This window comes from Pseudochaenichthys georgianus, chromosome 8 (assembly GCF_902827115.2).
Source record: "Pseudochaenichthys georgianus chromosome 8, fPseGeo1.2, whole genome shotgun sequence".
Lineage (NCBI taxonomy): Eukaryota > Metazoa > Chordata > Actinopteri > Perciformes > Channichthyidae > Pseudochaenichthys > Pseudochaenichthys georgianus.
The window spans coordinates 10,152,455-10,180,317 of NC_047510.2; the positions used below are offsets into that span (position 1 = coordinate 10,152,455).

The following is a 27,863-nucleotide window of genomic DNA, read 5'->3' on the forward strand; positions in this document are numbered from 1 at the left end:
TCCTCCCTGTCTCCAGGTCGCTGGTGCCCTTATGGGACCTGGCAGTGGTTTTAAATGGGCTCAAAATGACCCCATTTGAACCCCTGGAAGGAGCTGACATGAAACATCTGTCACTCAAGACAGTGCTGTTACTGGCCCTGGCATCCGCCAAGCGGATCTTTACACACATATATGGACAGATCAAAAGAGCTTCTTCTTAATGACCAACTCTTCGTGTCCTGGGCTAAACCTCACAAGGGTAAGCCTGTTACTAAGCAACGACTATCCCACTGGATCGTGGAGGCGATTGCTTTGGCCTATACGAGTCAGAATCTGCAAGCACCTTCGGGTCTGCGGGCTCACTCGACTCGGGGCCTGGCTACATCCTGGGCTTTGTTCAAGGGTGTTTCCATCCAAGACATCTGTGCAGCGGCAAGCTGGTCTTCGCCGCTCACTTTTGTCCGCTTTTACAGGCTAGACGTCTCCGCTCCAAGCGTGGCCCGAGCAGTGCTGGGCACCTTGTTGAGTCGGGACTCCACCTGTTAAATTCTGGTTGATCGGTGATCTTCGAGATAAGCTCGTCTGGCAATACGGGAGCTACAATATCCCATAGTGAGACATCGAACGGAGTGTTATGAATGAGAACTATAGGTTACTTACGTAACCCCAGGACTCAGAGTAACATGAAGTGAGATGTCTCACCAGACGGCCCTCCTTGCTATGGTGAAGCGAGAAGAGGTGCTTATTTTGAATGACGCATGCGTCGTGGCACAGGCTACTTATAGGGGGTGATTTCCCCTGACGTTGACGTCAAGATCACCAGCCAATCAGGATTGGCGTAATGAGATTGATGCTTCTGTTTGCTCCGCGATGAGGCGCATCCCATAGTGAGACATCTCACTTCATGTTACTCTGAGACTGGGGTTACGTAAGTAACCTATAGTTTCTCCCCGTTTGCTCCCTTTATACCCGAGCACACTTGAGTTTAAACTGTTGTACTGAAATTGGAAAGATTCCTTTAATCTGTCTCTTTAGCATCAGTCTAAAAGCCTGTGAAATATCTGCTGCAGAAGTGTGTTTAGCTTCAACTGTTGATATTCAGTTTGTGTATTTGTTTAACTGTAACATGAAATGAGATGTATTCCCATGGTTCATGTGGGCGAGCTTTTTGGAGGCAGAGCGGCTCGTTAGCCAGAAACACGTCTCAGTGGTTTTACAGAATATTTCCGTGACTGTCAAACAGGAGCTTGATCTAATCAGCAAAATGATGATTTTCATTTAGTAACAACGCTAAAGCTCTAATGCCCATGAGAGAGGATCTCCTGGCATCGACTATAGTCAGGAAAAGGATTCAACCTGAAAGTAATCATAGCAGGAGAAATGTCCCCATGACTCTTTTACTATTGAATAATAGATCATTGGATTATTAAGACTTGTGCACCAATGTGAAATCAGGATTTGTCCGCTGAACCTAGTCTGGGTAAAGCTCCCTCCAACTATATATTTAATTTATATAGTAACTAGTAATATAACTGCGCTGCCCGCCTCCTCACCCACACCCGCTCCAGAGACCACATCACCCCCGTCCTTCAAAACCTGCACTGGCTCCCTGTTCGTCAACGAATACACTTCAAAATCCTTCTGCTAACACACAAAGCTCTCAATAACCAGGCTCCCCCCTACCTCTCCGACCTGATCCACCACTACACCCCTTCCCGCAGCCTTCGCTCATCAGAAGCGAACCTCCTCTCTATCCCCAAGAAAACCAAGCTCCGAACCTGGGGGGACAGAGCCTTCTCCATCGCTGCCCCCACCCTCTGGAACTCCCTCCCACAACACATCAGAGACTGCACTGACCCCCCCACTTTCAAAACACTGACCAAAACACACCTCTTCAGACTGGCTTTTAATCTGTGAATTATGCTGTATTGCTGTTTTAATAACTTTTAAATGTTATTTTATCTTGTTCTAATAACTTTTAAATTCTATTTTATCATGTTTTATCACCACTGTAAAGCGTCTTTGAGCACCTGGAGAAGCGCTTCGAAATGCAATGTATTATTATTATTATTATTAATTTATAGTGGTTTAACATGCATCATTTAACCAGAAAACCAAGAACAATGCAAAATAATAATGATGTTCAGAATAAGTGTATAACATAATAATAGTTATAATAATAAGGAGTACCTATTCACATTTTTATAAACACACTATACGACTTTGTGACTTTTTATGATATGCAATCATATTTTATACATTCTTAAATATATTATCATGCCTTTTCTATATTTACTTTTTAATTTATATTTGTATAAAATACCATGCACTGATTTTCTTATGATGCTTTGATGAAAAAATACAATATGACATTTTCTTTTAATATTAGGACCCGCTTCGTCTCTTTTTTAAATAAATATGACAAATGATGCTACACTTTTAGATCATTATTTACATACTTTATTATTTTTAGCATTTTATGAACTCACTTTTTTAGGATGTTTCTATGCCATACTACTAATCAGGTGTTTATAAAATACTGTTGAAAGGATTTCTATTGATTTTTTTAATGCAAACGGTACAATGACTGTTGACGTGCATTCATTTTGATAATATTTTTGCAATGACAAACCTACTATACTTTTTGGTGATATTTGTATCACTTACTCTATTATTACTTTTTTAAATGACACCTTATGGTATACGATAATATGCATTTTTTATGAGAAATCTATCAAATATGACATTATGACTGACGATAATTTAATTCAAAAAATCTGCTGTGATTTCCTTTTGACTTTTTAATATCATATGACACATTAAATATTTCTTGATGAAATACTATGACTGTTTTAAATATGTTACCTTGATTTTAGGAACGTTATGAATAAACATCATATTAAGTATCAGAGTGGAAGCAAATCTTCTAGAAATGCTAAACCTTTATAAAAAAAGGAATAAAAAGACAAACTGGCTCCAATTTAATTTTGGGGGTGTTTATTTCAACTAATGTCCCCACAGGAATGAACATGCAATACTTATGGAAAACAGAAAGTAAACATTTTAATTCTCAAATGTTTGACACGTTCAGGGTTTTACTTTTAAAGTAAACAGCAATCAAAACAACAGAATACATATTTAATAGGGCAGGTAACATCCCCAAACCCAGCAATTTTAATGTCAATGATAGTTTCTTTTATTTATTTATTTTCAGAAGAAGAAAGTCCATATGAATCACTTGTTAGATAATTATGCTACTTCCTCAATGAAAGATACAATTGTCTTCTTTAACCATGCAAATTAAAGAATCACATTCTTACTTTTTTCCCGTGTGTCATTCTACCAAATAGCTGATTATTATGTATTTTTTACCCAAAGAAAACAATGTACCATTTATGGATTGCTGCTGTACAAGAGGGATTACAGGCAAACATGGGAGAGGATATTCTGGTGAGAGATCACGACAACATGATGACGAATATTTCAAAAAACCATACTACAGTAATTACATATTTTTCTCAGGGAAAGCCAGAGTAAGACAAAAGGCTTCTAACCTCTTACAAATCATATATGCATCTGCTTTAAATAAATAATTGAACTCCAAATAAAAAATACACATACTAAGAAATAACACTTATCTATAAACACACAAAAGTACCATAAAGAAATGTATTTACTGAAAGCCGATCGACAATTATTTTTTGGATTGGATCATTTTCATATTGCTCGTGGATTGTGAATGTCTTTGTTTTTGTATTTGTCCTTCAGCATTATTTTTTCAACAGGTCGTTCATTTCAGTATCCCAAGTATAGAGCACATACAGGAGGCTCTCTGCTCATTTCCTCAGAGCGAGTCTTCATCCGAAATTAGTAAATCAGCAGCGAGGCGTCGACTTTTTGATCCGCTCTTTGCTCCTCTACCTCAGAGAAATCCCCCTCCTCACATGAAACGCAGCATCCAGCGCCTCTAGACGCAGATCTCGATGGGCGTGGCCACCAGGTGGCGCCCTCTCTCGTTGTTCTCTCTGTTGACGCGATCGTAGCTGCCAGTGGAGGAGGGCGAGCTGTTCGTGGACACGGAGGAGAAGTGTGTGTCCATCATGAGGCTCCCCTTCGCTGCCATGCAGGCGGGGGACAGGCTCTGTTGCTTCAGCCGGTCCACCAACACGTTCTCCTCAGACGACGACGAGCTGATGTCCAGAGGGGGCGCCGCGCTGCTCGCCAAGCCGTTCCCGTTCTCCGTGTCCAGCATCCAGCTCTGGTTGAAGTAGCTGAAGACTTCTTTGACGGAGCAGCGGCGCTCCTGCTCAATGGAGAGGAGCCTTCGGAACATTCGGAGAGAATAATCGGTGAAGCGGCGCCACTGCGACGGCACCATGCCTGTCCGGCGCCGCTGCCAGCGCACAAACTCCTCGTAGAAGGTGTCGTTTGGCATGGCCTTCTCCCAGGGGAAGTTCCCCGTCAACATGCAGAAGAGCAGCACGCCGAACGCCCACACGTCCGTGCTGTAGTCCACGCAGAAGCCCTCGTGCCGCGAGGTGTCGCACAGCTCAGGCGCCGTGTATGGGATGGTGCCGCTGACGCGCTTCACCGGGGAGCCGGCGCGCCGCGTCATGCCAAAGTCCGAGAGCTTGACTTTGCGACACTCTTTGTCGAAAATGAGGATGTTCTCGGGTTTGATGTCTCTGTGCACGAGTTTCTTACAATGCAGGTAATCCAGGGCGATCGCCACCTGGTGGACGCAGCGCTTCGCCACACACTCAGGAAGACCCACCTGAACAGAGGAGAGGAAGAACGAGGTCAAAGAAATGAAACCCATTCAAATATTAAAAACTTTATGGGATAGTATGTTGAAACAAGTCATGTTATAGTATGTCAAAAAATATAAGAAAAAACATCAAAGTATGGTACATCAATAAATGTCAAAACATTCATTGTACATTCTGTCAAGAAATATAAAATAAGTCAGAGTATAGTAGGTTGAGAATTATGAAAAAGCAGTTATAGCTTACTATGTAAACAAATTAAGTAAAAGTAAGGTATGATCGAAAATATCATAAAAAATCAAAGTACAGTATGTCAAAAAATATAAAAACGTTGTTGATTTGGGCATTATCACTGAAAGGCTTGTTGTGGGCTCGTCCACTTTTTTTTTAACTGCCGGTCGTGTTAAAAATGTGTCCATTTTATTGATTTTACGAGCAAACAATATTTGTTTACAACTTGTTCCCAAGCTTCACGCGCCCCCCTGCAATAGCACTGCACCCCCCCTAGGGGGTGCGCCCCCCAGGTTAGGAACCACTGGTATGATGCGTTTAAAGATTTAAATAATGTGTCTTAGTATAGTATCTCAAAAATATCAGAAGCAACTTAATTATATAGGTGGTCCGAAAATATATAGAAATCCTCATAGTTTAGTTCAAAAGTATAAAAATAATATCAAAGAATAGTATGTCAAAAATATAAAAGAAGTCATAGTATGGTTAGTCGAAAATATCAGAAGAAACATCACAGTATAGTGCGTCAGAATATAAAAAAAGTCCTAGTGTTGTATGTCGAAAATATACAAAAAAAACGACATAGGTCGAAGTTTGGAAAAAAAACGGTATAGTATATTACTGTATGTCGGAAATATGCAAAAAACTGCAAAGTGTGAGGGAATAATTCTGTCTTACTCCTAAGATATTGAACTGTTGACGTTTATAACCAACCTTGACTCGTTATCTCCTTTAAAGAATGTGCTGCTGCACTCATTCTCAGTTTTATGATCGGTCAACTCTCGGTCACAGAGCCTAAGAGTCAGGCAAGTGATTCAGTGTCTCCAGATGTTGGTGATATCTCCAGTGTTCCCAGCTGTTGATTAACTCTATGTAAACTAGTTAAAAGGTCTATCGAGAGAGAGGCTGGTCAGATTTCACATGGCAACCCACCAGTGCAGTCAGAATCTCTGGCTGCTGTGACTTGTGATATGAATTTCTCAGCCGATACTTGTAATAAACTACCAGTGTTTGACATCAAAGCTCCAACTCTCCTCGTGTCTCTCTGAGTCCTGACTCTCCATTGCTGCAGAACTTTCCGTATGTTGAAAATATGAAAAAAACTGCATAGTATATAGTATGTCGGAAATATTCAAAAGTATACAACTACATTATATAGTACGTTTAACATATTTAAAAAAATCTGAGTATAGTATGTTGTGGTGTCGAAAAAAAGGCATAGATTAGTATGTCGAAAAAATTTGTAAAAAGTAATAGTATGTTGAAAACACGTCATACTATTACTTTTTATTTTCGAAAATATAAATAAAAGTCATAGTGTAGTATGTCGAAAACACAAGTATATTATGTTAAAAATATCAAATCAAATGTCATAGTATGGTTGGTCCAAAATATCAGAAGAAACCTCATGGTATTAGTATTGTATGTCCACTTTCTATTTTTTTTTATCATGGTATAGAATTTCGAAAAAACTGAAGAAATGTATATATCGAAAATATATAACAAATTGTCGTTATAGCATAACGAAATGATCAGTAAAAACAAACACAGTATAGAAAAGAAGCCAGTATGTCGAAGAAGTAAAAAAAGTTTTTAAAAAAGCCATAGAATATTGTGTCAAAAATGTAGAAAAAGTAATAAAATAGTTAGTCAAAAAAAAAGAAGTAGAATGTGATTTACACCGTCGTATAGCTCAATTGGTAGAGCAGACAAGCGGAGGACCGGGGTTCGAATCCCGCCCGGGACCATATCTGTCACTTGAATAAAGGGACTGGTTGCCCAAAAAACTCTTTAAAAAAAGTCAACATGTCATATAAAAGTTTACAGAAATGTCTATCAAATTGTCATAAAACTAATCTTTGGTTAGTATACAAAGTCAGAATTCAGTTCTGTATGTCATAAATACTATTGTTAAAGGTCATATAAAAAAAGATGTTTTAACAAGATTTGAGTTATAAGTAACTCAAATCTTTTTTTTACATGTATTCATGATGGAAAGTGTCCCTGAACACAACATATACACGATAATCTTTCTCTCACCTGTGGAGGGATGATGTCGAACAGATCTCCTGCCAGCGCGTACTCCTGAGCGAATATGTAGTACTCGTCGGTCTCGAAGGCGATGCCGTACATGTTGATGATGAAGGGGCAAGGCGACAGGTACAGGGAGATGCTGTACTCCCTCAGGAAACTCTTCAGCTTCGTCGTCTTCCTCTTCAGAAACTTCAGGGCCATTTTAGTGCCTGAGAAACAAAAAAGGAGGACAGAGGAATGTTACATAACTCCATAAATCTCCATCCTCGTTTTTCATGCATATGAGACGTGTCTAGGGCAATTATTTCACATCTGCCTAATTGCAAATATGAAACTTAATTAAAATGATCAAAATGTGATGAATAATTAAAATCTCCCACGTCACTGAGTTAAATCTTGCCGTTTGTCAAATCCTCCAGACTCTATGTTCCCATAGAGAGTGACCTGCTTACACTTTAACAAAGTAAGGTTTCTACATTTTTAACACAAATAAAAGTCCTGCATTTAGTTATGTATGAATCAGCAACATGTATTTGTCGGTATTTCAAATAAAACTATTAATTGTGCTGTAATTTGTTCCCAGTCAGCGATTGACTTTTTTATTTATCTTGTGCAATAAATGTACTTAATTTGTTTCGTCTTTGATTTGTGTCAAGGACGAGGATAGGGGAGGGGAGGGCAGGGGAGGAGAGGGGAGGGGTCTCCAATAGCTCCGGCTCAGCTCTGCAGAGCACTCTGTGCAGGTCAACAGAGAGCCTTTGGGAAAGGTCCGGAGTCTGTTCATAACGCTTTGTAATGTTGACCGGACTATACACAAGAGAAATAAGTCCCAATGACATAAGTGATGCACAACTTACCTCGAGAGAATGTGCATTTTGTGAGCTGTGCATCAAATAAAAACATCTGTAAGAATATCGTCTATTTTAAGTCTCTAATCCTGCAGAAGGCGTCAAATAATAATTGCCGTACAAGTAATATTAATATTCTTCTTATGGTTACCAACAGTATAGCACTTATTAATTGTAATACATTATTATAATAATTATAGTTTTATTCTTTCATTATTTATTATTTGTAGAGAGTTATTGTGTCTTTGCAATCATATGTATCTATATCTAAAAGACGCATGGCAATACTATTTTTTTACAGTACAGAATATTTGAAACAACAAATAGGTAATGTTGTATTCTCTCAGCAGCAAGCTTGTGTTACAGAAGTTTCATGTTTTCATGGAAGATGAGTTGTTTTCTGAAAGTCAGCCTGCTGGCTCATTTGCACGAGGACAAACATGTTCCGAGGAACTCAGCTGACTCTAAACTGTGAGGGTTTCAGGGCAGGACCTGCAAATAAGCTGCATTTCAAATCTACCCCACGGCCGCTTAACTGTCAAAACAACAGCACTTCAAAATAAAAACAGTATGCTTTTATCTTTCTGTCCACATGTGGTTACTTATTTAACATGTTACATTGAATAACACTTCTAGTCATACTTCTAATAAGTCGGTAACATATTCAATGAAGGACTTTTAATGTAGTATTTTAACTGTGAGACACGTGTTTACTGTGAAGTAACTTTAAAGGAACATTATATTTCCACACTGACTCTCCTCGGCACAAATATTGAAAAAATACTTTTAGAGAAAAAGTCTCAAATATTAAAGGAAGGTAAAAAAACGGATATAAAGTCGTGTTACTGCAGCTGTAGCATGAGGTAAAAGTTGAAAATATCGAAATGAAAAGAAAATATTCAAAATATGTTTGAAATAAAATGCTGACAAATTAAATATTGGATTTTATTTGGCGGAGGAAACTGAATATTAAAGGAAAACCCCATTTCTAACAGTGACTGATTCACATTTCAGTTTCCCTCTTCACTAAAACTTTAACATGATTCAAAAGGTCAGAAAGGATATTGCCTTCAGGCCATTTAGCCCCATAGTGAACCTGACATTTAAACTGAGCGCCATCAGACAATTAGATCTGCGCTCTGATGGAGAAGATCTCAGTAATAAAGCAGAAGGTAAAACCACAGGTGCACATTGTTTCAACTCCACACTTCACAGGCTGGAAAGGTCAGAACTCATCTCGGTGACACACTGCCGCTGCTTTCAAAATGTGCTCTGTGCTCCATAAAAAGAAAATAGGACATCATGGGATTTTAATGTGGAAAGGTTCAACAGATTTTCCATTAGTACATTTAAGCAATCTGAGTTCAGATATATGCCAAAAACTGTATTAAATATGTGGACAATTACGTCAAATGCATTTTTCTAAAGTAAACACTTAAACAACATGAAAGGGTTTTATAAGTGATTGTGGAAGATAACGTACGTAGGTGTTGAAGTAAATATGGCTTTAAGTAAGTAGGTAAGTAAGTAAGTATTGGGTAGCAGAAACGTGTGGACTCGAGTCACATGACTTGGACTCGAGTCAGACTCGACTCGAGTCACCAATTTGATGACTTGAGACTCGACTTGACAAAATCACCAAACACTTGCGACTCGACTTGGACTTGAACACCAATGACTCGGGACTTGACTTGGACTTGAGCCTTCTGACTTGAGGTGACTTGATCATTTAATTCAGAGGCCTCCAACACGCCGATCGCGAGATGCCGCTAGAAGAGCAGACTCCCGTCGGGGAGAGCAGAATCTTCAGCCGCTCCAACTCTTGCTGAGAATCCTTGCAGGAAGGGGCGGGACTTCATTTTGGTGAGCCACCACGCGGCCAATCATATGCGAGGACACACTAGGATCATACCATTATGTGAAAGAAGGGTGGGGGCAGACGCTCCAAAGACAGCAGGTGTAGTAGTGGTACAGGCCAGCTACACAGAGCCACGGGGAGCCGGATTTAAATGCAAGCGCGTCGGAAAAAGTCAAGAAATGAGCGAAAACCAAAAAAAGAAGCAGCATCTGGCTGCTTTTCAGTGATATTGCAGAAAGCAAAGCTGAGTGCAGGATTTGTAAAATGAAATTAACCTTCAGAGCAGGGTTATTTTTTTGGTAACCACTCAGGATTTATTGTCAGAGGTGGGAGAAGTTCAGATATTGTCCTTGAGCAAAAGTATCAGAGTGTATACTCGGTGTATACTCGGTTACAATAAAAAGTCCTGCATTCAAAATGTTACAAGTAAAAGTATAAGTAATAGCATTAAAATATACTTAAAGTACCACCTGCAGAGGGACCTAGATGCAGGTGTTCTCTTCCCCATAGAGACCGCCTGGCTGCACATTATCCCTTGCATAAAGATAGATTGTGGGTCCCTCATAACATGTTGTACACAGTGGAAATAAACATTCTGGTTACCTCAACATCAGGGATCTTATACATTAAACTCCTTGTGAATCAAACCGTCACGGGAGCCTTACCTTACCTCTTAAAATAAAATAAAACACGTCACTTTACCAGCAGAGAGAAAATGGATTATTAAATTATTAATGAGACTAATAAAGAACGGTTTGATTATTAAGTATTATTCTGTTGATGGATGTCATTACATTTGGTTAAAAGCACATAATGACTTGTTTAAGACTCGTTTTTTCAAAGTTTAGGACTTGGACTTGACTTGAACTTAACCATCCTGACTTGAGACTTGACTCGGACTTGAGCGCAAAGACTTCAGACTTGACTCGGACTTGCAAAACAATGACTTGGTCCCAGCTCTGTTGGTAAGTATATAACGTGTATATGTAGGATGTTACTTATGTGTATGCTATGTTTTTTGTATTTGACTAGTAAGTATGTGAAAAAGTAAGTAAGTTAGTATGTAAGTGAATAAGTAATTAAGGATGTCAGAAAGTAAGTAAGTATGTAAGTTAGTGAATAAGTAAGTAAGTAACTAAGTAAGTATGTTAGTAAGTAACTAAGTAAATATGTGAGTATGTAAGAATGTGAGAACTGAAGTTTTGATATTGTTGTACTTCTGCTGAACAACACTTGTGTCAGTTGTTTCCTTCTTTGTTTGCCATGGAGGCATATGAGAAAAAGATCAAAGTAACACGGGGCGAGTAATTGATACACAAATGATGTATTTTTGGGTGAGTATTCCTTTAATCATGTGGAGAAATCCAAGGCGTGATGCACCTTCCAAGCCTAGCTTCAAAACACTTCATTTCAAAGGAACATCAAAAGAAGTATTTGGAAGCAGCTTCAGCGTCAACACACACACAGTTACCTCTGATTTTGTGTACGACCAGGTCCACCTTCCCGTACGTGCCCTTCCCCAGCTCACAGACCACCTCATAGTATTTGTTGATGTCCAGTTTCTCCAGGTTCTGAGCAGCAATCAGCTGGAGTTCCTCCAGGATGTCGATGGAGGCGCGGGAGCCGTGTGGCAAGGAGTTCATTGTTGTGGAGGGCGGGCTGGGATGAGGGTCCGGGGCGAGGGTCCAGGCTGGAGACGGATGTTCCTGCAGGAAGGAAGAGAGGAGGTTCACTACGAGACCAGAGCCCACCCGTCTCCACCTCTGTAAACACAGCACCGCCACGTATTGACTTGTATGTGAACGTATGGGAGCTGGATGCTTTGTGTTCATGAGAAAGTTGGAGCGTGAACAAGGATGTGGGGTTAGTGTTCCATTATAAGCTAGAAGAAGTTCAATTGACAGTGTGAAAAGTACAATATGAATATCGCATTTCAATGTTTTTAACGTTATAATATTACTAGAAAACCCTATTTTCACCTACACCATATAACTCCTGCATAAGATCACGTTGTATCTTTATGACATATATTCCCTATAGAACTGTGAATTCTAAGATGCTAAGCAGCATTTTGATCGACAGTGTGAAAAATAAAATACAATATCGCATTTCAATGTAAAAAGTTTACCAGTATTAGCATGGAAAATAGTTTTTTTTAGAATAATACAGATGATGTTATTGTTTTAATACAGAACATAAATGATAGGTGCAGTTTATTTCTAAGTAAGTACTGCTGGATACATTTATAAATAATAATATATAATAGTTGGTTTTATTTTGTATTGAGTTTGTAAATCTGTTTCTAAACTAAAAAAAATGTCAATAAATGTACAGTAGTGGAGTTTACTATATACTCTCTTCTTGCACTATTTCTATTTTATTTGTATTTACTTGCACATCTCAAAACATTCTCTTGCACTATTTTATCTGTTTTATTTGTTCTATGTCCTACACAGTATATTCATGTTGAAGGAGCCTGTGACCTAAGTTGTTCATTGCCATAACTACACTGTAGCTAATGTACAAATGACAATAAAGCCTTGAAACTGGTATGTAATACAATAAAAAGTATAAAGGAAATTAAATAGCTTTTGTTGCTTCAGTAGAAAAAAATGGAATTATGCAAGTATCTCAACATCGTAGGCACAGCAGACAAGTCAATAGTTTCTACACCACTGCAGTCAGAGAAATGCAATGTGTCGGATTGGATCGCAGAAGAGGGAGGTGTTTCTCTTTGTAGAGCGGAGCAGCTGAGAAATGATCCTCCTGCAATAATGAACATCTCATTCTGACCCGACGTGTTTCCCATCACCAATTCCAACCTCAGAAAATCAGTCCAACCTTCCTCCCTCTGCTTCTAAAACAAGAAGCCAAGCAACACTCTCCTCCTCCAGTGAAACCCCCGCAGCGGGCCAACCTCTCTGAGGGGCTGCAGACACTCTGAGGCCTGATGGCACAGCACAATGAAGCCGCTCTCATAACGAGGATGAGAACGTGTCGAGGAGACGGGTGCTAGCCACTTCCTGTGCATCAGGTCCATCTGTGTTCCTGTCTGCAGCCTGAGCATGTCTGGGAAACTGTTGCACACGTTTCAACTTCTACTACACTTTGGAACCACATATTGTATTTTACTCCTCAAACGTATTTAACATTAGTTTCTACTTTGCAGGTTAAAAGGGCGCAATTATGTTCATGTTCAGGTGACAGGATTGTATGTGTCTCTACTGGGACATGTCTCCATGCTTTAATGTTCAAAAAGCTCTTTATTATTTCATACTGCCTGTGCTGCAGCACCTCTTTTCACCCTCTGTCTGAAACCAGAGCCCAGTCTGCTCTGATTGGTTATCTGGTCAACTCTGTTGTGATTGGTCAACCGCTTATAGATGTCTCGCCCCTTAGCCTATTACGTACAATGTGTTGGAGCGCTAGCCAATAGAAGCGCAAGTGTGACATAGTGATGTCACTATGTTGGGGACGTAAACAAAGAAGTCGTTTCAGGCGGGGGTATTCAAATCCCCTGTGTTCTTGCAGACCATTTACATGCACAACAATCTACTGTATATACACACGACTACAGGAAAGAGAAGACCTAGAAAAGCATATAGGACCCCTTTAAAATGATCATAACAAACTATAACAATCTCATAATGACTCTGGATATACTGCTATGGATAAAGGATACCATGATGTAACAAAAGGCAACGTTTGCTCCAACTTTATCAGCTGCAAAATGTAAAATGATGTACACATTAATGGATCATTAACTATAATCGTGATTCAGAACAATTGCCATAGTTTACTTTATTTGAATTTACTTAAGTTGCGTGTCTGAGTATTTCTTCCACCTCTGATCAAAGCCAGTTAAATAAAAAGGATCACCTCGCAGTGACAGAGGGAAAGTGGCTCCAGACATCAACAGTATGTGCTGAGCATGAAAGTGCAACCAGCAGACACAAAATGAGGAGTCAGCTGAACCCAGAGGAGCCGAGCGGCTGTCCATCACCGGGCCACTCAGCACCCGTCTGACAAGGTCAATAAAACAAACACACATTAAAGGAGACAGCGAGGCTGCAGACTGAAGAACTACCCGCAAACAGCCTTTTTATTTCCTGCCTCTGTGATTCGATTTTAATTAAAATTCAAGCTCTTCTCTGTCCAGTTGATCTGCAACACAGTAACAGTGACAGAGTAGCCGCGTTATCAGCACAATACAGGAAATGGGTGTTGTGTCTGCATGCACAAAGAGTCGCTTTGCAGACATAACAGGTGCACGAGGAGATGCTTTAAAGCTTGTATCACACATGGTTCCCCAATTCTCACTGAAAAGAAAGCAGCAGATGGTTTGAACTTAATTTCACACAAATGTTTTGTCCCCCGCATTCACGTTATACAAACAGTACAACCTGTAAAAAAGGCACTTTGCAATCCCCTGATGGTGGAACATGTCTTTATTTTAAGCCTGTTTTAGATTTACGCATCAAAAACACAAGACTGGAACAATTGGGGAAATAATAATAATCTCAAAACAAGCATCTATGCTTGGATTAAGTTGTTGGAAAGGTGGCATATACTTTTAAAACTAAACTGAGAATAAGTGCAATGGAAACAGAGGGTTTCCACACAAACAGGCATGTGTACACAGTTTTTAAACACAGAGATGTTTTTAAAAATAAGCAGCTGTGCTCACGGCAAGGAGACGGAAATATTCCAATGGAAGATAAAATGTGTTATTGTATTTGTATGCCCATTTTATATCCAGGCATCAAAAACACCAGATTGTAAATGCTGGATATTTGAAAACAGAAATCTTAAAATAATCACCAATGATTGGGTGATAATCAATTGGAAAGAAAACAACAATATGGTTTTAATAGTTTCACTTTCTTTCTATCAGGTTTGATTAACGTTTGTTTTACTACGATCAGCAGGGTATCATTAGTAAATGTGAGAGGCGAATATCATTTTGTGTTTTACACCAGTGGGTTGAGCCTTGGTGTTGGGATCAGAGGGTCACAGGTTCAAACCCAGTGCAGTCAGCATGTCGTTGTGTCCCTGAGACACTTCACCTCAAATTGTTCCTGTGGGGATTGCCCACAGTATTGAGTATGTAAATCGCTTTGGATAAAAGCGTCTAACAAGTGACATGTAATGTAAAAATGTAATACCATTGTTACTTTGACTTTTTTGTAATTTATTAATGTTGTTACTAGGGATGTCCCGATCACCTTTGTTTGCTCCCGATCCGATTCCGATCATTTCATTTTGACAATCTGCCAATACCGATTTTTCCCGATCCGATCTTTATGCAATGCATTAAGAGGAAAAAAAAAGGTAACATATAACGGCTGGTCATCCAACGCGATGAATTCAGCTATCTTGGCTGTTATTGTGTTGGCCTTTTCACTGTTCTGGGGCAGTTTCTCTTTCCTTTTGAAAGTCTCTGAAAGTGTTGGTTGTTTCAGTGCCGTTACCCGAGTGGCCGCTGTGTACTCGCCGTGTTGTTGTTGGTGTTTGTTTATCAGGTAACGTATTAGATTGGTCGTGTTGAACGTAGCTCTGTTCTTTCCACCACGCGGAACCTCCGCCTTGCAAACATTGCATCTGGCTGTTACACTGCCTTCGCTTTCAATGTTATAATACTTCCAAACTCCTGACATTTTCTCTGTCCCGACTCCCGAGTCACCAGCTGAACGTAGCCTCTCGTTAGCTTACTGCTACTATTAGACACTGCGCCCACTCTGTTGCCAGATTTGAGAGGAATAAGCAACCAGGTGAAAACAAGCCCAAAGAAAGCAACACATACATGATGTTGTGTAATTTTAAACCAAAACTAAGTCCTCAGGATGACTTTAAGACGTGAACATGGTCATTTTTGTTTTGTAACATTAAATAAAATAATAAAAATATTTTATATAAAAAAAATAAAAAAAATCCCCATCCCCGATTTTTTTCTCCCGATTCCGATCTTTTGAAAATCATGTGATCGGCTCCGATCCCCGATCACGTGATCGGATCGGGACATCTCTAGTTGTTACATTAAATGTTACTACAAAACCCTATACCTAACCTATATACTATAACTCCTGCATACATTCATATTGTATTGATCTTTATTCTACATTACATGTGTTCCCTATATTACTGTGAATTCTACTAATAAGATGCTAAACAGCATGTGACAATAAAAGCTGAATTCAATCGTATTAATATAATAATCGTTTCAATCACTTTTTACTGTACATTTGTTCTATTATTCTTTATACCTTCTGAGTGCTGCATCATCAAATATGTTCACTTGCTGCCTTGTTTAATTCTCAGCTCTTCTAACCATGATAACCTTGACACAGACGCATGCAGTGTGCACACGTTCACACTCAATGCATGTACCACAGAACCTCCTGGGCATTAAGCATAGCTCATAATGTGCTCTCACCCTGCCGTCATATCAAAGAGCTGCAGATGAAAGAACTCACAACCAGCACTAATGAAAAGCATCTTCTGTATTCTGGCAGCTCTGACTCTCTCTCTGGGTAACGGTGCCACGGTGGGTCCCCGGAGGGCCTCCAGGAGCCCGCCTTCCCCCTGGACGAATGAGGGTTATGAGCCCTCCTGCCTGTCTTTCTTTTGTGTGAAATACTCGTCTGTAATCAAAGCTGAAAGTGGGATGTGCGTCATTGCTGTTTTTTCATCTCCTTCTGCACCTCCAGGCTCATGTTACCTGCCTATTGCACCAAACTGGAGAGGAGGTGTGTCTCTCAGCCTGATGGAGGGGCAGGCTGCAGAATGGCACAGAGGTGAACAAGAGCTTTTATTCATCTACCTGCCTATCGTCATGCCTAGTTTGGGTATTCTTGTAGAATAACTATTAATCAGTTCACATTGTATATCAAGCCATATCCATCCAAGTATACCAAAGGTTTTGGTACCACTTTACAATAAGACTACCCTTATAAAGGGTTTACGAATAGTTTGTAATTCATTTATTAATTAGGTTGTGAACACTTTATAAATCATTAACAAGCTTTTATAAGACATGAGAAAAACAGGGCAACTGTGACCGGTTGCTTGTAAAATAGTGAGCCGGCCCCACATGTATCTGTACTGCAAACCTTTTTAAGAAGTAGTAACTCATTAATAAATGATGATTTGTTTAACACTTTACAAGGCTCCCTTTTGACAACTATAAATGTTAGTAACTCGTAAATAAATGGTCATAAAGAGATGCCAAGAAACATCAAGATGGAAGGGGGTGAATCAACTCAGTGAACAACAGATACCAAGGTTTGGCTGATGAAGAAGACGAAGTAAGCTAAGTAGCCAATTCTGAACTCATTATACCCTACTGTCCTACTAGGGCATTGCGTTCCAAGAATGCAGGGTTGTTGGTTGTTCCTAGAATCTTTAAAAGTACAATGGGAGCCAGAGCCTTTTCTTATCAAGCTCCACATTTGTGGAATCAGCTTCCAGTTTGTGTTCGGGCGGCAGACACCCTATCCGTTTTTAAGAGTGCGCTTAAGACCTTCCTTTTTGATAAAGCTTATAGTTAGGGCTGATTAGATTCAGCCCCTAGTTTTGCTGATATAGGCTTAGTTTGTCGGGGGACATCTTACTTCTTCCTTCTCTCTGTCTATACCCGTGTACACTCATGTTCCGATTAACCCAGCTTCCCCAAATGTCTTTCTTTTTGGTGTCTATATACGCTGGGATCAGGAGTCATGGATGATCCTGCGGTCCTGTGTCCTGGATCGCGAGCGCTGGATCTTGAGTCGTGGCTGTGGTCCTGGATCATAGGTCCTGGATGGATATCCTCGTGGATTCATCTTCCTATTATACACACATGCATTTCCAAACATTTGGACTACCTATGTTGCAAATGTATTATCTTTTCAATTTACACACGGCATCTATTGCACGTCTGTCCGTCCTGGGAGAGGGATCCCTCCTCTGTTGCTCTCCCTGAGGTTTCTCCCATTTTTCCCTTTAAACTGGGTTTTCTTTGGAAGTTTTTCCTTGTGCGATGTGAGGGTCTAAGGACAGAGGGTGTCGTATTGTCATACTGATATTCTGTACACACTGTGAAGACCACTGAGACAAATGTAACATTTGTGATATTGGGCTATATAAATAAACATTGATTGATTGATTGATTGATTGAATATAAGGCTTAGTCATCTTGCCAAATAGTGAGCCTATGTTGATATATGAAAACTATGTTAGAACTGGTTTATAAATGGTTCTTAATGATTAATAAAGTGTTTACAACCTAATTAATAACCTAATTATAAACCCTTTATGAATCCTTTATAAGGGTAGTCTTATTGTAAAGTGGTACCAAGGTTTTTGTCAGTCCAAAACCCAAATATATTCACTTTACCTGCAGGTCCGCTGCAACTCTGACTACTTTTAAATCCAGGCTGAAGACTTTTCTTTTTGTCGCTGCTTTTAATTGAACTATTCATATCTTAGACTGCACTGTAACTTTTATCCATGTATTTTTTCTTAATGTCTTTCATTTTTCTTTTAATGTTTCTTTTATTATCTTTTACGGTTTTTAAATGCTTTTATCTGAATGTCTTTCATTTTTGTAAAGCACCTTGAATTGCCTGGTGCTGAAAGGTGCTATATAAATAAACTTGCCTTGCCTTTACAATGAAGAAAAGTAGTTAAAGCCTGAAAACAGCATTTTCTGCCAATTCTGCATCGAAAGAATTTCTTGTTTTTTTTTTAAACAAACCTCGATGTATGAATGTAACAAATGATCTCACACTGGTTTTTTTCTAAAAAGAAACAGAAAAGCATCCATGAATCTGCTAAGAAATAAGAGATGTCTGTGTTACACTGCCTATATGGGCACTCTGCAAACAGAAGCTGCCAGCTAATTCAGCATATGGTGCAAATTGCGAAAATGTAAACTTATAAAAGGCGGGAAATTAAATCCAGTTGCAATAACAATTGTTGACTAATCATACAATATTGGCAATGATGGCAAAATATGCTGTTTTGGCCAATTTATTTCATGACAAACTAAATGTATTTAGGTGTTGGACTGGCAAACAAAACATTTCTCGACGCCATGACATTCATTTGTGTCTCGATACCCCACCAACAGAATGAACACATTCCAGTAACACTGACATCCTCCATCCATTCCTATACAGAAATCTTAGACAAAAACCATGTTGTAAAACTCACATCCAAAGAAATGTCCTTTCTTAGTAAGCCAACTGTAAATAATGAGAGAGTAAAAGCCTATAGATTACATAGGCAAACATGTATGTGTGACTGACTCTGGACTAATTGTCACAGAAAATTAACATTACTAAAAATGTCAGTATGTTCTTGTTTTGCCTTGAAACAAAGACACTTGTGCACGTTTCTATTTCAAGCGATTCCAACTGCTGCAATGCAAAGCTGTCAGTAAATCAATTACAACTTGCATGAGACTGCAGGATTTGAGACTGCAACAAACAACCAAGATCACATTGCTACTTTACAGTTATTCTTTCACCCAGACATCAGCAGAGACCTGATCATTCATCTCTACGAGTTATTACAAGATGTAATTGTACGTTAAACCTGATAAAAGTGCTGAGTCATTGTCTCACTACTGCTATTAGAAACACATTAAGCACTGCAGAAAAACTGCCTCTGCCACCTCATTTGTGTCCAGACCAACATCGACTTGTAAAACATCAGCACCTAATTAATCATTTGTAACGCTTAATCAATATGTCAGCCATCTAACATATACTTCAGGAACAAATGCTACCATCTTCAGTTATATTATGTGCTCAAAAAGGTCTGCTCGACACCAAGAGTTTCAGAAAGAGGAACACCTATTCATTTGTATTTCAGAAATAAAATATCTCAACAAACATTTGAAAGATGGATATTACATTTTGGACTTATATTCCTGATCCTGAGAGGATGAATCCTTGTGACTTTGGGGGTCCTCTGTCTTTTCTTCTTCTGCCACCATAGGGTCAAAATCTGTGATTTAGAGTGAAATATGTCGACAACTGTTCCTTAAACCTATTATCTAATCCCAAAGTTTCACTTTGACCTAATTAATCGTATTTTAATCGCAATTACGATTTTGGCTTGCAACGATTATGAAAACAACATAATTCAAATAAAACGATTTTATTATTTATTATACTTAAAGTTCAGGGTAATCAACTGTTAAAAACATACTGTTCAACCTTTTTTTTTCAATAAATGATGTTCCAAAGTAAATAGATAATCGTTTTTAATAATCGTGATATCAATTATTGACCCAAATAATCGAGATTATGATTTTTGCCATAATCGAGCAGCCCTACTTTGACCCAAACTTTGGTGTATTACATTTACAAATGTAACAAATCTGAGAGAAAAAACAAATATTATAATATGCTTAGCATTATCATGTTAGCATTTAGCTCAAGTACAACTTCACAGAGTTGCTAGCATAATCTATAAGACCGTAAGATTTAAAAGTTTTAAATAAACACCTACATGTCCACAAACAAATATTCACAAGGTTTTACAGTTGGTAAAATGTATGCCAACATTTTTAAGATGTCCTGGCAACTCACACACAAACAAACAAATAATAAAATATTGAAAACTGAAAAACAAATGGGACAGAACCCAACCATCCGTGATAGAAGTTCTAATCATTTCCAACAATCAGAATCCATAGTTTTGTAAGAATTTCACCATACTGAACTATTTTACAGGTTAGACTCAATACATTTGTTCCAATCCATAATCTGTCTTTGTTAATAACATCAATCATCCACAGCTAAACCCAATTATGATTGGCCAAATAATTCCTCTAGCTGAAAACACCAACATAGCATGGACTGCATTACCAACAGAAAGCCGTCCCTTTGAATGTAATGATTAGTGAGTTGGTCAGGTCTGGCCGGTTGTGTAATTACCTGCAGACCTGCTGCATTTTCAAAAATATTTTTCCTTGCATGGCCTCAGATCTACTTCATATAGTAAACCAGTCTCTTCACTCAGGTGTTTTTCCACAGGCCCTGAAAACTGCAGTCATTAAACCGCTCTTAAAAAAGCATAATCTAGACGCTTCAGTAATGAACAATTACAGGCCCATATCAAACCTCCCATTTCTAGGTAAAATCATTGAAAAAGTAGTCTTTCAACAGTTGAGTAATTTCTTGCATTTAAATGCTGTTAGATGTGTTCCAGTCAGGCTTTCGTCCAAACCACAGCACTGTGACTGCTCTTGTAAAGGTCTTCAATGACATCCACTTAAACACAGACAGTGGCAGAACTTCAGTGTTAGTATTATTAGATCTCAGTGCTGCGTTTGACACTGTTGACCACAACATATTACTAGACCGACTAGAAAACTGGGTGGGACTTTCGGAAACAGTTCTAAATTGGTTTGAATCCTACTTAAAGGACAGAAACAACTTTGTTTCTATAGCTAAATACAAATCTGAGTTGACAAATATGACATGTGGGGTTCCTCAAGGCTCCATCTTGGGGCCTCTTCTCTTTAACATCTACATGCTACCACTGGCTCAGATAATGAAAAACAACAAAATAAGTTACCATAGCTATGCAGATGACACACAAATTTACGTAACCATTTCACCAGGAGACTATTCTCCAGATAAAACACTGAGTAAGTGCATTGAACAAATCAATGACTGGATGTGTCAGAACTTTCTCCAATTAAACAAAGACAAATCTGAGGTAATGGTTTTTGGAGCCAAGGCAGAATGTATAAAAGTTAGCGCTGAGCTTCAGCCTGCAATGTTCAAAGCAACAGATAAAGCCAGAAATCTAGGTGTAGTCATGGACTCTGACCTGAGTTTCAACAGTCACATTAAAACAGTTACTAAATCAGCCTACTATCACCTAAAGAACATATCTAGGATTAAAAGACTAATGTCACAGCAGGATTTGGAAAAGCTTGTCCATGCTTTTATCTTCAGTAGACTGGACTACTGTAATGGTGTCTTTACAGGTCTCACTAAAAAATCTATTAGAAAGCTGCAGCTGATTCAGAACGCCGCTGCTCGAGTCCTCACTAACACTAAGAAAGTGGATCACATCACTCCTGTTCTGAAGTCTTTACACTGGCTTCCTGTGTGTCAAAGAATAGATTTCAAAATACTGCTGCTGGTTTATAAAGCACTGAATGGTTTAGGCCCAAAATACATTTCTGACCTCCTGCTAAATTATGAACCATCCAGATCTCTCAGGTCTTCAGGGACTGGTCAGCTTTCTGTCCCCAGAGTCAGAACTAAACATGGAGAAGCAGCGTTCAGTTATTATGCTCCAAATATCTGGAACAAACTCCCAGAAACCTGCAGGTCCGCTGCAACTCTGACTACTTTTAAATCCAGGCTGAAGACTTATCTTTTTGTCTCTGCTTTTAATTGAAACTGAGCTGTTGTGTTCATCAGTAAAGTGGAACTTCTGTGTGAACTATTCATATCTTAAACTGCACTGTAACTTTTTATTCATGTACTTTTTATTCATGTATTTTTTTCTTTTAATGTTTCTTTTATTATCTTTTACTGTTTTTAAATGCCTTTGTCTGAATGTCTTTCATTTTTGTAAAGCACCTTGAATTGCCTTGTGTTGAAAGGTACTATATAAATAAACTTTCCTTGCCTTGCCTTGCTGGGCCAGAGGAGCTTTATACTGTGCTTACACTGAAACACACTTATAAACACAGGGGAATCTTTTATTATGAACTAAAGAGAGAAAGCTTTACTACTAGATTCATTACTTTCCAAGCACAATTAATCAGACGACTGATTGAAAATAAAAGTCAGCAGAATAACAGATGATTAAAATAACTACTTGCAGTTTCACATCTCGTAACTTCTCAATAGATGTGAAAATAATAATAATAATAATAATAATAATTCCTTGCATTTATTATAGCGCTTTTCCAGTGCTCAAAGCGCTTTACAGATACACATTACACATATAAATATTTTTTTATATACATGCAATGGTCACTGTGGACAATACCCACAGGAGCAAGTTCAGGTGAAGTGTCTTGCCCAAGGACACAGCGGCTTTACAGACGCAGCAGCGAAGGGTTTCACCCCTTGATCTGATGATCATTGCACAGCGCACAAAATGAGTGATCTCTGCTTCTCTGAGGCAGAACTCACCCCCGAGTTAATCCTAAAGAGGAGGAAACAAAGACAATATTTCTACCGACGATACCTTTAGTGGAGGTGATGAATAAGAAAGGAAGGAAAAATAGATCTGTGGTATAAACAGATACCCTCTTATAGTCGTAAATTAGGTTGAAGCCAACAGATGCCTCAATAAATTAACTTAAAAGTAACCATACGAGGGAGAATGTCTGCTCTGCAAGAACACATCAATGATTTCAAAAGGGACCCAATCATTTATGATTTATAAAGAAGTACGGCCTTCTTAACTTCCTAACAATAAACAGTATTCAAATGTAATATGTTGGTGGGATTAATGGATGTTTTTTTTATTATCGTGATATTGAAAAGAGCAGTGCAGGAAGGTGGAACACTTTGGCAGTTTCGGTTTGATCATCTCGAAGTCTATGAGTTTTTGGTTAGATGCTCTGGTTAGCAGAGGCTTAAGAGCTTTTAAAGTGTTGTTCTGCAACATAAAATATGTCAGCAAAAACCTCACTCCTGATTATTTAAAGCTGTCTTTAATAACAGCTGTTACTAACTAAGTGTTGCTAACTAAGTGACTAAATTAGGCTACTTTATGTCATCACGCCGAACATTATTCCCAGTTGGTTGAGCAAGCCCCTTGCAGTGCTATCTTCAGGGTTAGACGAGAAAGATACTACACTCCATGGGGAATTCCACTGATATTGGTTTCAACGACTTGTCTGGTATTTGGACATTCCGACAGACTGTCAGCTTTTCAACGATGCCTCGACTGCTCAATCAGACCTGCTTATCTTCCCCCCCTGTACCAGTCTCTGTGGGCCTTTTGTCATTCTTACCTATTCAAGTCAGTGCCAGTGAACCAACATGTGTAAAATACTATTCTCTGAATCTGCCCGCTGAGATAACACAACCGGGGAGATTATTTCTGCACCACGAGCAGCTCTTTCCTGCGCAAATGTTTGAAGAGCTAAAGCCGTCACAGCCACAGCTCTGGCCCTCACTCCCTCTTCCAAAGGGGGCCGAGCTGCAGGCCTCTCATGGAGCTGTGGAGCACATCAAAGCCGGCTCAGGCTCCAACATGCACGTACACTGGGGCTTTGTGTGTGCATGCTCGGCGGCACATCACTGGGCACTCTCCTTTAATGCCAACCCATTTCTGCTGCTGTGAACCCCACGCTACAGTAGGTAACGCTGCCCCCTTTGTCTGCTTTAATCTCTGCCTCTTTTTCTTCTGCCCTCACTTTCTCCCTCTGCACTGTTAATGCATGATCCCCTGTCTGCTGTGTGCAAACATGCATCAGTGTGCGACGAAAAACTGTCTAGAGCTGCAACGATCAGTCGACCAATCGATCCACAGAACATTGAATCACCAACTAATTTGAAAATTATCTCCCACATACTCCCCCCTCAGCCTAAAACACTTAGGCTCCTTCTTTTACTTCCGTAACATAGTGACATCACTATGTAACGATAGCACTTCTATTGGTTAGCTATCGTTGTACGTGATAGGTATCGTTGTACGGGATAGGCTAAGAGGCGGGGCATCTCCAAACAGTTGACTAATCTCTACAGAGCCGGCCAGTTAACCAATCAGAGCAGACTGGGCTCTGGTTTCAGACAGAGGGTGAAAAGAGGTGCTGCAGCACATTAAAGCATGGAGACATATCCCAGTAGAGGCAGGAATACAAATAAGAAGCTGAAATGAGGACGATTTGTCCTCTTTAAAGTGAGTGGGTTTTGCACTGACAAAACAAGACATTTAATAACCTTTTGAAAAACTGGGATGGACATTTTAAAGACCAAATGATTAATGTAGAACATAATTGCTAGATTACTGAGAGCGTTAGCACTCACAATAATAAATGACACTGATGGAGTGCTCGATGACAACTTCACATTATATCCACATGGATGGAGAAGCAGGGCACGAACAGGGAGAAGAGCTTGCTTCAAGATGAGTTGTATTCCTTCTGCACCAGCAGCCATGAACCATCTGCCACACTGACACTGCCATTATCTGGGATAATTGAGTGTACTTTTTATATATGTTGCTGCTGTGTACAAGCTGTGAAACTAATATCCCTCTGGGACAATAAGCCAAAGCCTATTTGCTGATATATATTTGTGTGTGTCTGGTTTAGGGCTGTTAGGATAATTCATTTTCTGAATAAGTGATTGAGCATACCCAACACTACTTCCCAGAGGTAACATCTTCAAATGTCTAGTTCTAAAAAACCTGAAGATATTTAGATTTCAGTTAATTAAGACGAGGACAAAGGAGCTAACGATCTCATTTTAGTAGTACGAACCAAACATTTCTTCTCTGCCAAGGAGGCTGGTTTTCAGAAAAACTACAGCCAATATTTTCAATCAATACTGATAAAACTTAATATAGATTATTGCAGTAAGAATACCAGAAAAAACCTCTCAGTGTCAGTAATCAACTCACAAGTATTTCCAGATTGATTGATTGATTCTTCTCCCAAGAGACCAGTGTGACGTAATCAGGGGTAAATTTGCCCCTTGAAAGCTAACGTTAGCTTCCCCCTGTCTCATGGCTATAGAAAATATATATAATATCAAGGTGAAACGAACATGCATGACCCTTCAGGCAAATAGGGCAGCGCATGATTAATTGAATCATATATTCATTGTTTTATTCAATATAATGAATGTATTAAAGCTAAAGAATGTCCAACACAAGTTTAAAACCAGTCTTCCGAGAGCCCAATGTATTGTCTTCAAATGTATTGTTCTATTATAACAAACATGTCTAAAACTTGACGATACCAGTCAAATTCACTTAAAATGTTTTAAAACCAAGAATAATAAAATGGCTACATACATGATATTTGATTGAACCCGGAGAATTTGGGATACCTTCATTTGCTTGAAAAAACTGTAAAGGATACTGGATTATTAGAATAGTTGTAGATTACGTCAATCGATTAATCGACTAATCAATCCACGGTGGATTTCTGCAGCCATAACAAGCTTTTAGAAGCCATGACCCCAAAATAAAGAGAGTTCCCATCAATACAAATAATGTACTAAATAATACATCAAGGATGTATATAGGCATCCACAGTGTAACCCCCTTCACAAGACTCAGTCTCAGTGTTTACTGTCTGGGAGTCATAATCAAAAGCAGCACAAAGACATGGAGTGAACCAGCTCGGCAGACACAAAGCAAGCATCCTAATGAACACAACGTGTAGTGCAGGTATACGAGCAGGAGCGTGCACAGTACGCGTGTTCGCCTTGGAAGAAATCATGTGTAGAAATGTAGCATGTAAACAATAAATCCCACATATAGCAGTGTACAGATGTGGAGCTGGGACACAAAAGCTTCACAGCAGCTCCATTGTTCTGCTCAGGCTGTGTTTGGTCACATGGTGTCCAACTTTTCGCACTATACAGAATATAAAACATGATTTAGCATTTAAATAAAGCAGTTTAAAAGAGGGTAAATGACAAAGCCGGCTTGTAAACCCAACACTTTTGCAGTGTTGTGCTTTGCAACAGAGCATTGCAAAGACATGCAGTGACACAAAGCAGAATATTAGCAGTGAATGGATTAAAAAAACACATTTAAAGACACAAACGAGCATTTCATTTGCAGTTAAGTGCTTTAAACCGGTCAGGAAATGAGGATCTGATCCTACCTTTCAAACGGTGCTGCATGCAATGTGTTAATCCATCCAGACAACACTGAACTAAAACTGAATTGGAAACAGATCTTTGAATTATTTTTGTTGTTTGTCTTCTTCACAGTATTTGGAATAAAGCAGGAGTCTGTGGTTGTCTGCTCCGCCGCTGTCAGTCCCCCTGCAGCCGCTTTCTCTCTCTCTCTATTGTCTCTGCGCTCCTGCAGACAGGCCCCGCCCATCGCTGCTACCGTCCAATCGGATCTCAGAGCGGCGGTGCGCTTCTCTGCAACGATCCTGCGTCCAAGTGATGGAGGAATTCATACTGTCGACCATAACCGGCGATTTATAGGTCGATTTGAAGCAACATTGAGCTCTTTTATTCGTGTAAAATTAGTATCACCACAATGTTATGTATATGCTGCTGCAATAACAATTCTTGAAATGCCAATGTTACCTAATAAAAAGTTGAAATTAAGTCACTTAGCAACAGATACATGTAGCATCAATTAACATGTATTTTGTGAGGATGCAATAACGCAAAGCACAACATGTTCTGGATGAAATGTGAAGCTCACATTAATATCAATTTAAATAAATGTCTGTTTGCAGAAGGTGAGAATAACAACAAAATGAGTCATTGTAAATAAACTCTAAATAAAAACTGCTACTACAAAGAGAGTTTTTACTAAAAGAGTGTTTGTTTGTATTGATTTGTCTCTGCGATGGAAAGCATATCATAATTATACTGTGGTTTGGTTGTGAAGGCCGATGTTAGATTGCATTGTTTTGAGCAGTGGCATGACAGGGAGAATGCATCATGAATCATTTTCTATTCATGCAAAGCAGGGGTCACAAGATGATTAAAGAAATACAAACAATGCTTTTCTTTACATTTCATTGTGAATAATGCGTTTACACTTTTGCCTGTATAAATCATTACAATTATACTAACTGTGATGAAGAACTGTACATACAACTTCAACCTGCGATGATCACAAGACCATAACTTAGTGTTTAAGTTCACACTCAAAATGCATTCAAATATGCAGATTAAAGATTTTCCCACATTGAGGTTGAACCAACATTTGGTGCATGATTTGGACACGGGTGCTTTGGCCCCTTAAAGGTGGGGTAGGTAAGTTTGAGAAACCGGCTCGAGATCGCTAGAATTTGAAAATACACAACCGGAGAAAATCTGCCACTTCCTTACAGAGCCCCTCCTCCAACACACACGAATGCGCACATGACCAATGAGGGCAAGAGATAAGTTTGTGCCCCGATGGAAGGCTGACAGGCAGGTAGGCCATCCAATCTGTTTAATCGATTGGTTGTACTTTTTACAGTATTACGGC

The 27,863-nt window shown here is 39.1% G+C and overlaps 2 protein-coding genes across 2 annotated transcripts in view; one reads left to right on the plus strand and one right to left on the minus strand.

Moving 5' to 3' along the window:
* The window catches only part of LOC117451093 (transcription factor 20-like), an 82,120-nt gene extending 65,632 nt beyond the window's left edge, over positions 1-16,488 (plus strand). Inside the window, exon 8 of the transcript XR_004552624.1 lies at positions 16,424-16,488. The gene's annotated coding sequence lies outside the window, so the exon portion shown is untranslated. The remainder of the gene's footprint in view (positions 1-16,423) is intronic.
* LOC117451095 (serine/threonine-protein kinase SBK1-like) lies at positions 2,937-26,688 on the minus strand. Its single transcript, XM_034089209.2, has 4 exons — positions 26,527-26,688; positions 11,188-11,422; positions 7,017-7,219; positions 2,937-4,753 (listed from the first exon to the last, which is right to left on the minus strand). The coding sequence occupies exons 2-4, from the start codon at positions 11,357-11,359 to the stop codon at positions 3,947-3,949; spliced, it is 1,182 nt and encodes a 393-aa protein (XP_033945100.1). The 5' UTR covers positions 11,360-11,422; positions 26,527-26,688; the 3' UTR covers positions 2,937-3,946.
* Positions 26,689-27,863: the final 1,175 nt, after the last annotated feature.

Bases quoted from the DNA above. Each gene is read 5' to 3' on its own strand.
- LOC117451095 (XM_034089209.2), bottom strand. From the start codon at position 11,359: ATGAACTCCTTGCCACACGGCTCCCGCGCCTCCATCGACATCCTGGAG. The intron at 7,220-11,187 runs GTAACTGTGTGT...TTTGTTTCTCAG, and splicing joins GGTCGTACACAAAATCAGAG to GCACTAAAATGGCCCTGAAG. The intron at 4,754-7,016 runs GTGAGAGAAAGA...TCCTCTGTTCAG, and splicing joins TCGACATCATCCCTCCACAG to GTGGGTCTTCCTGAGTGTGT.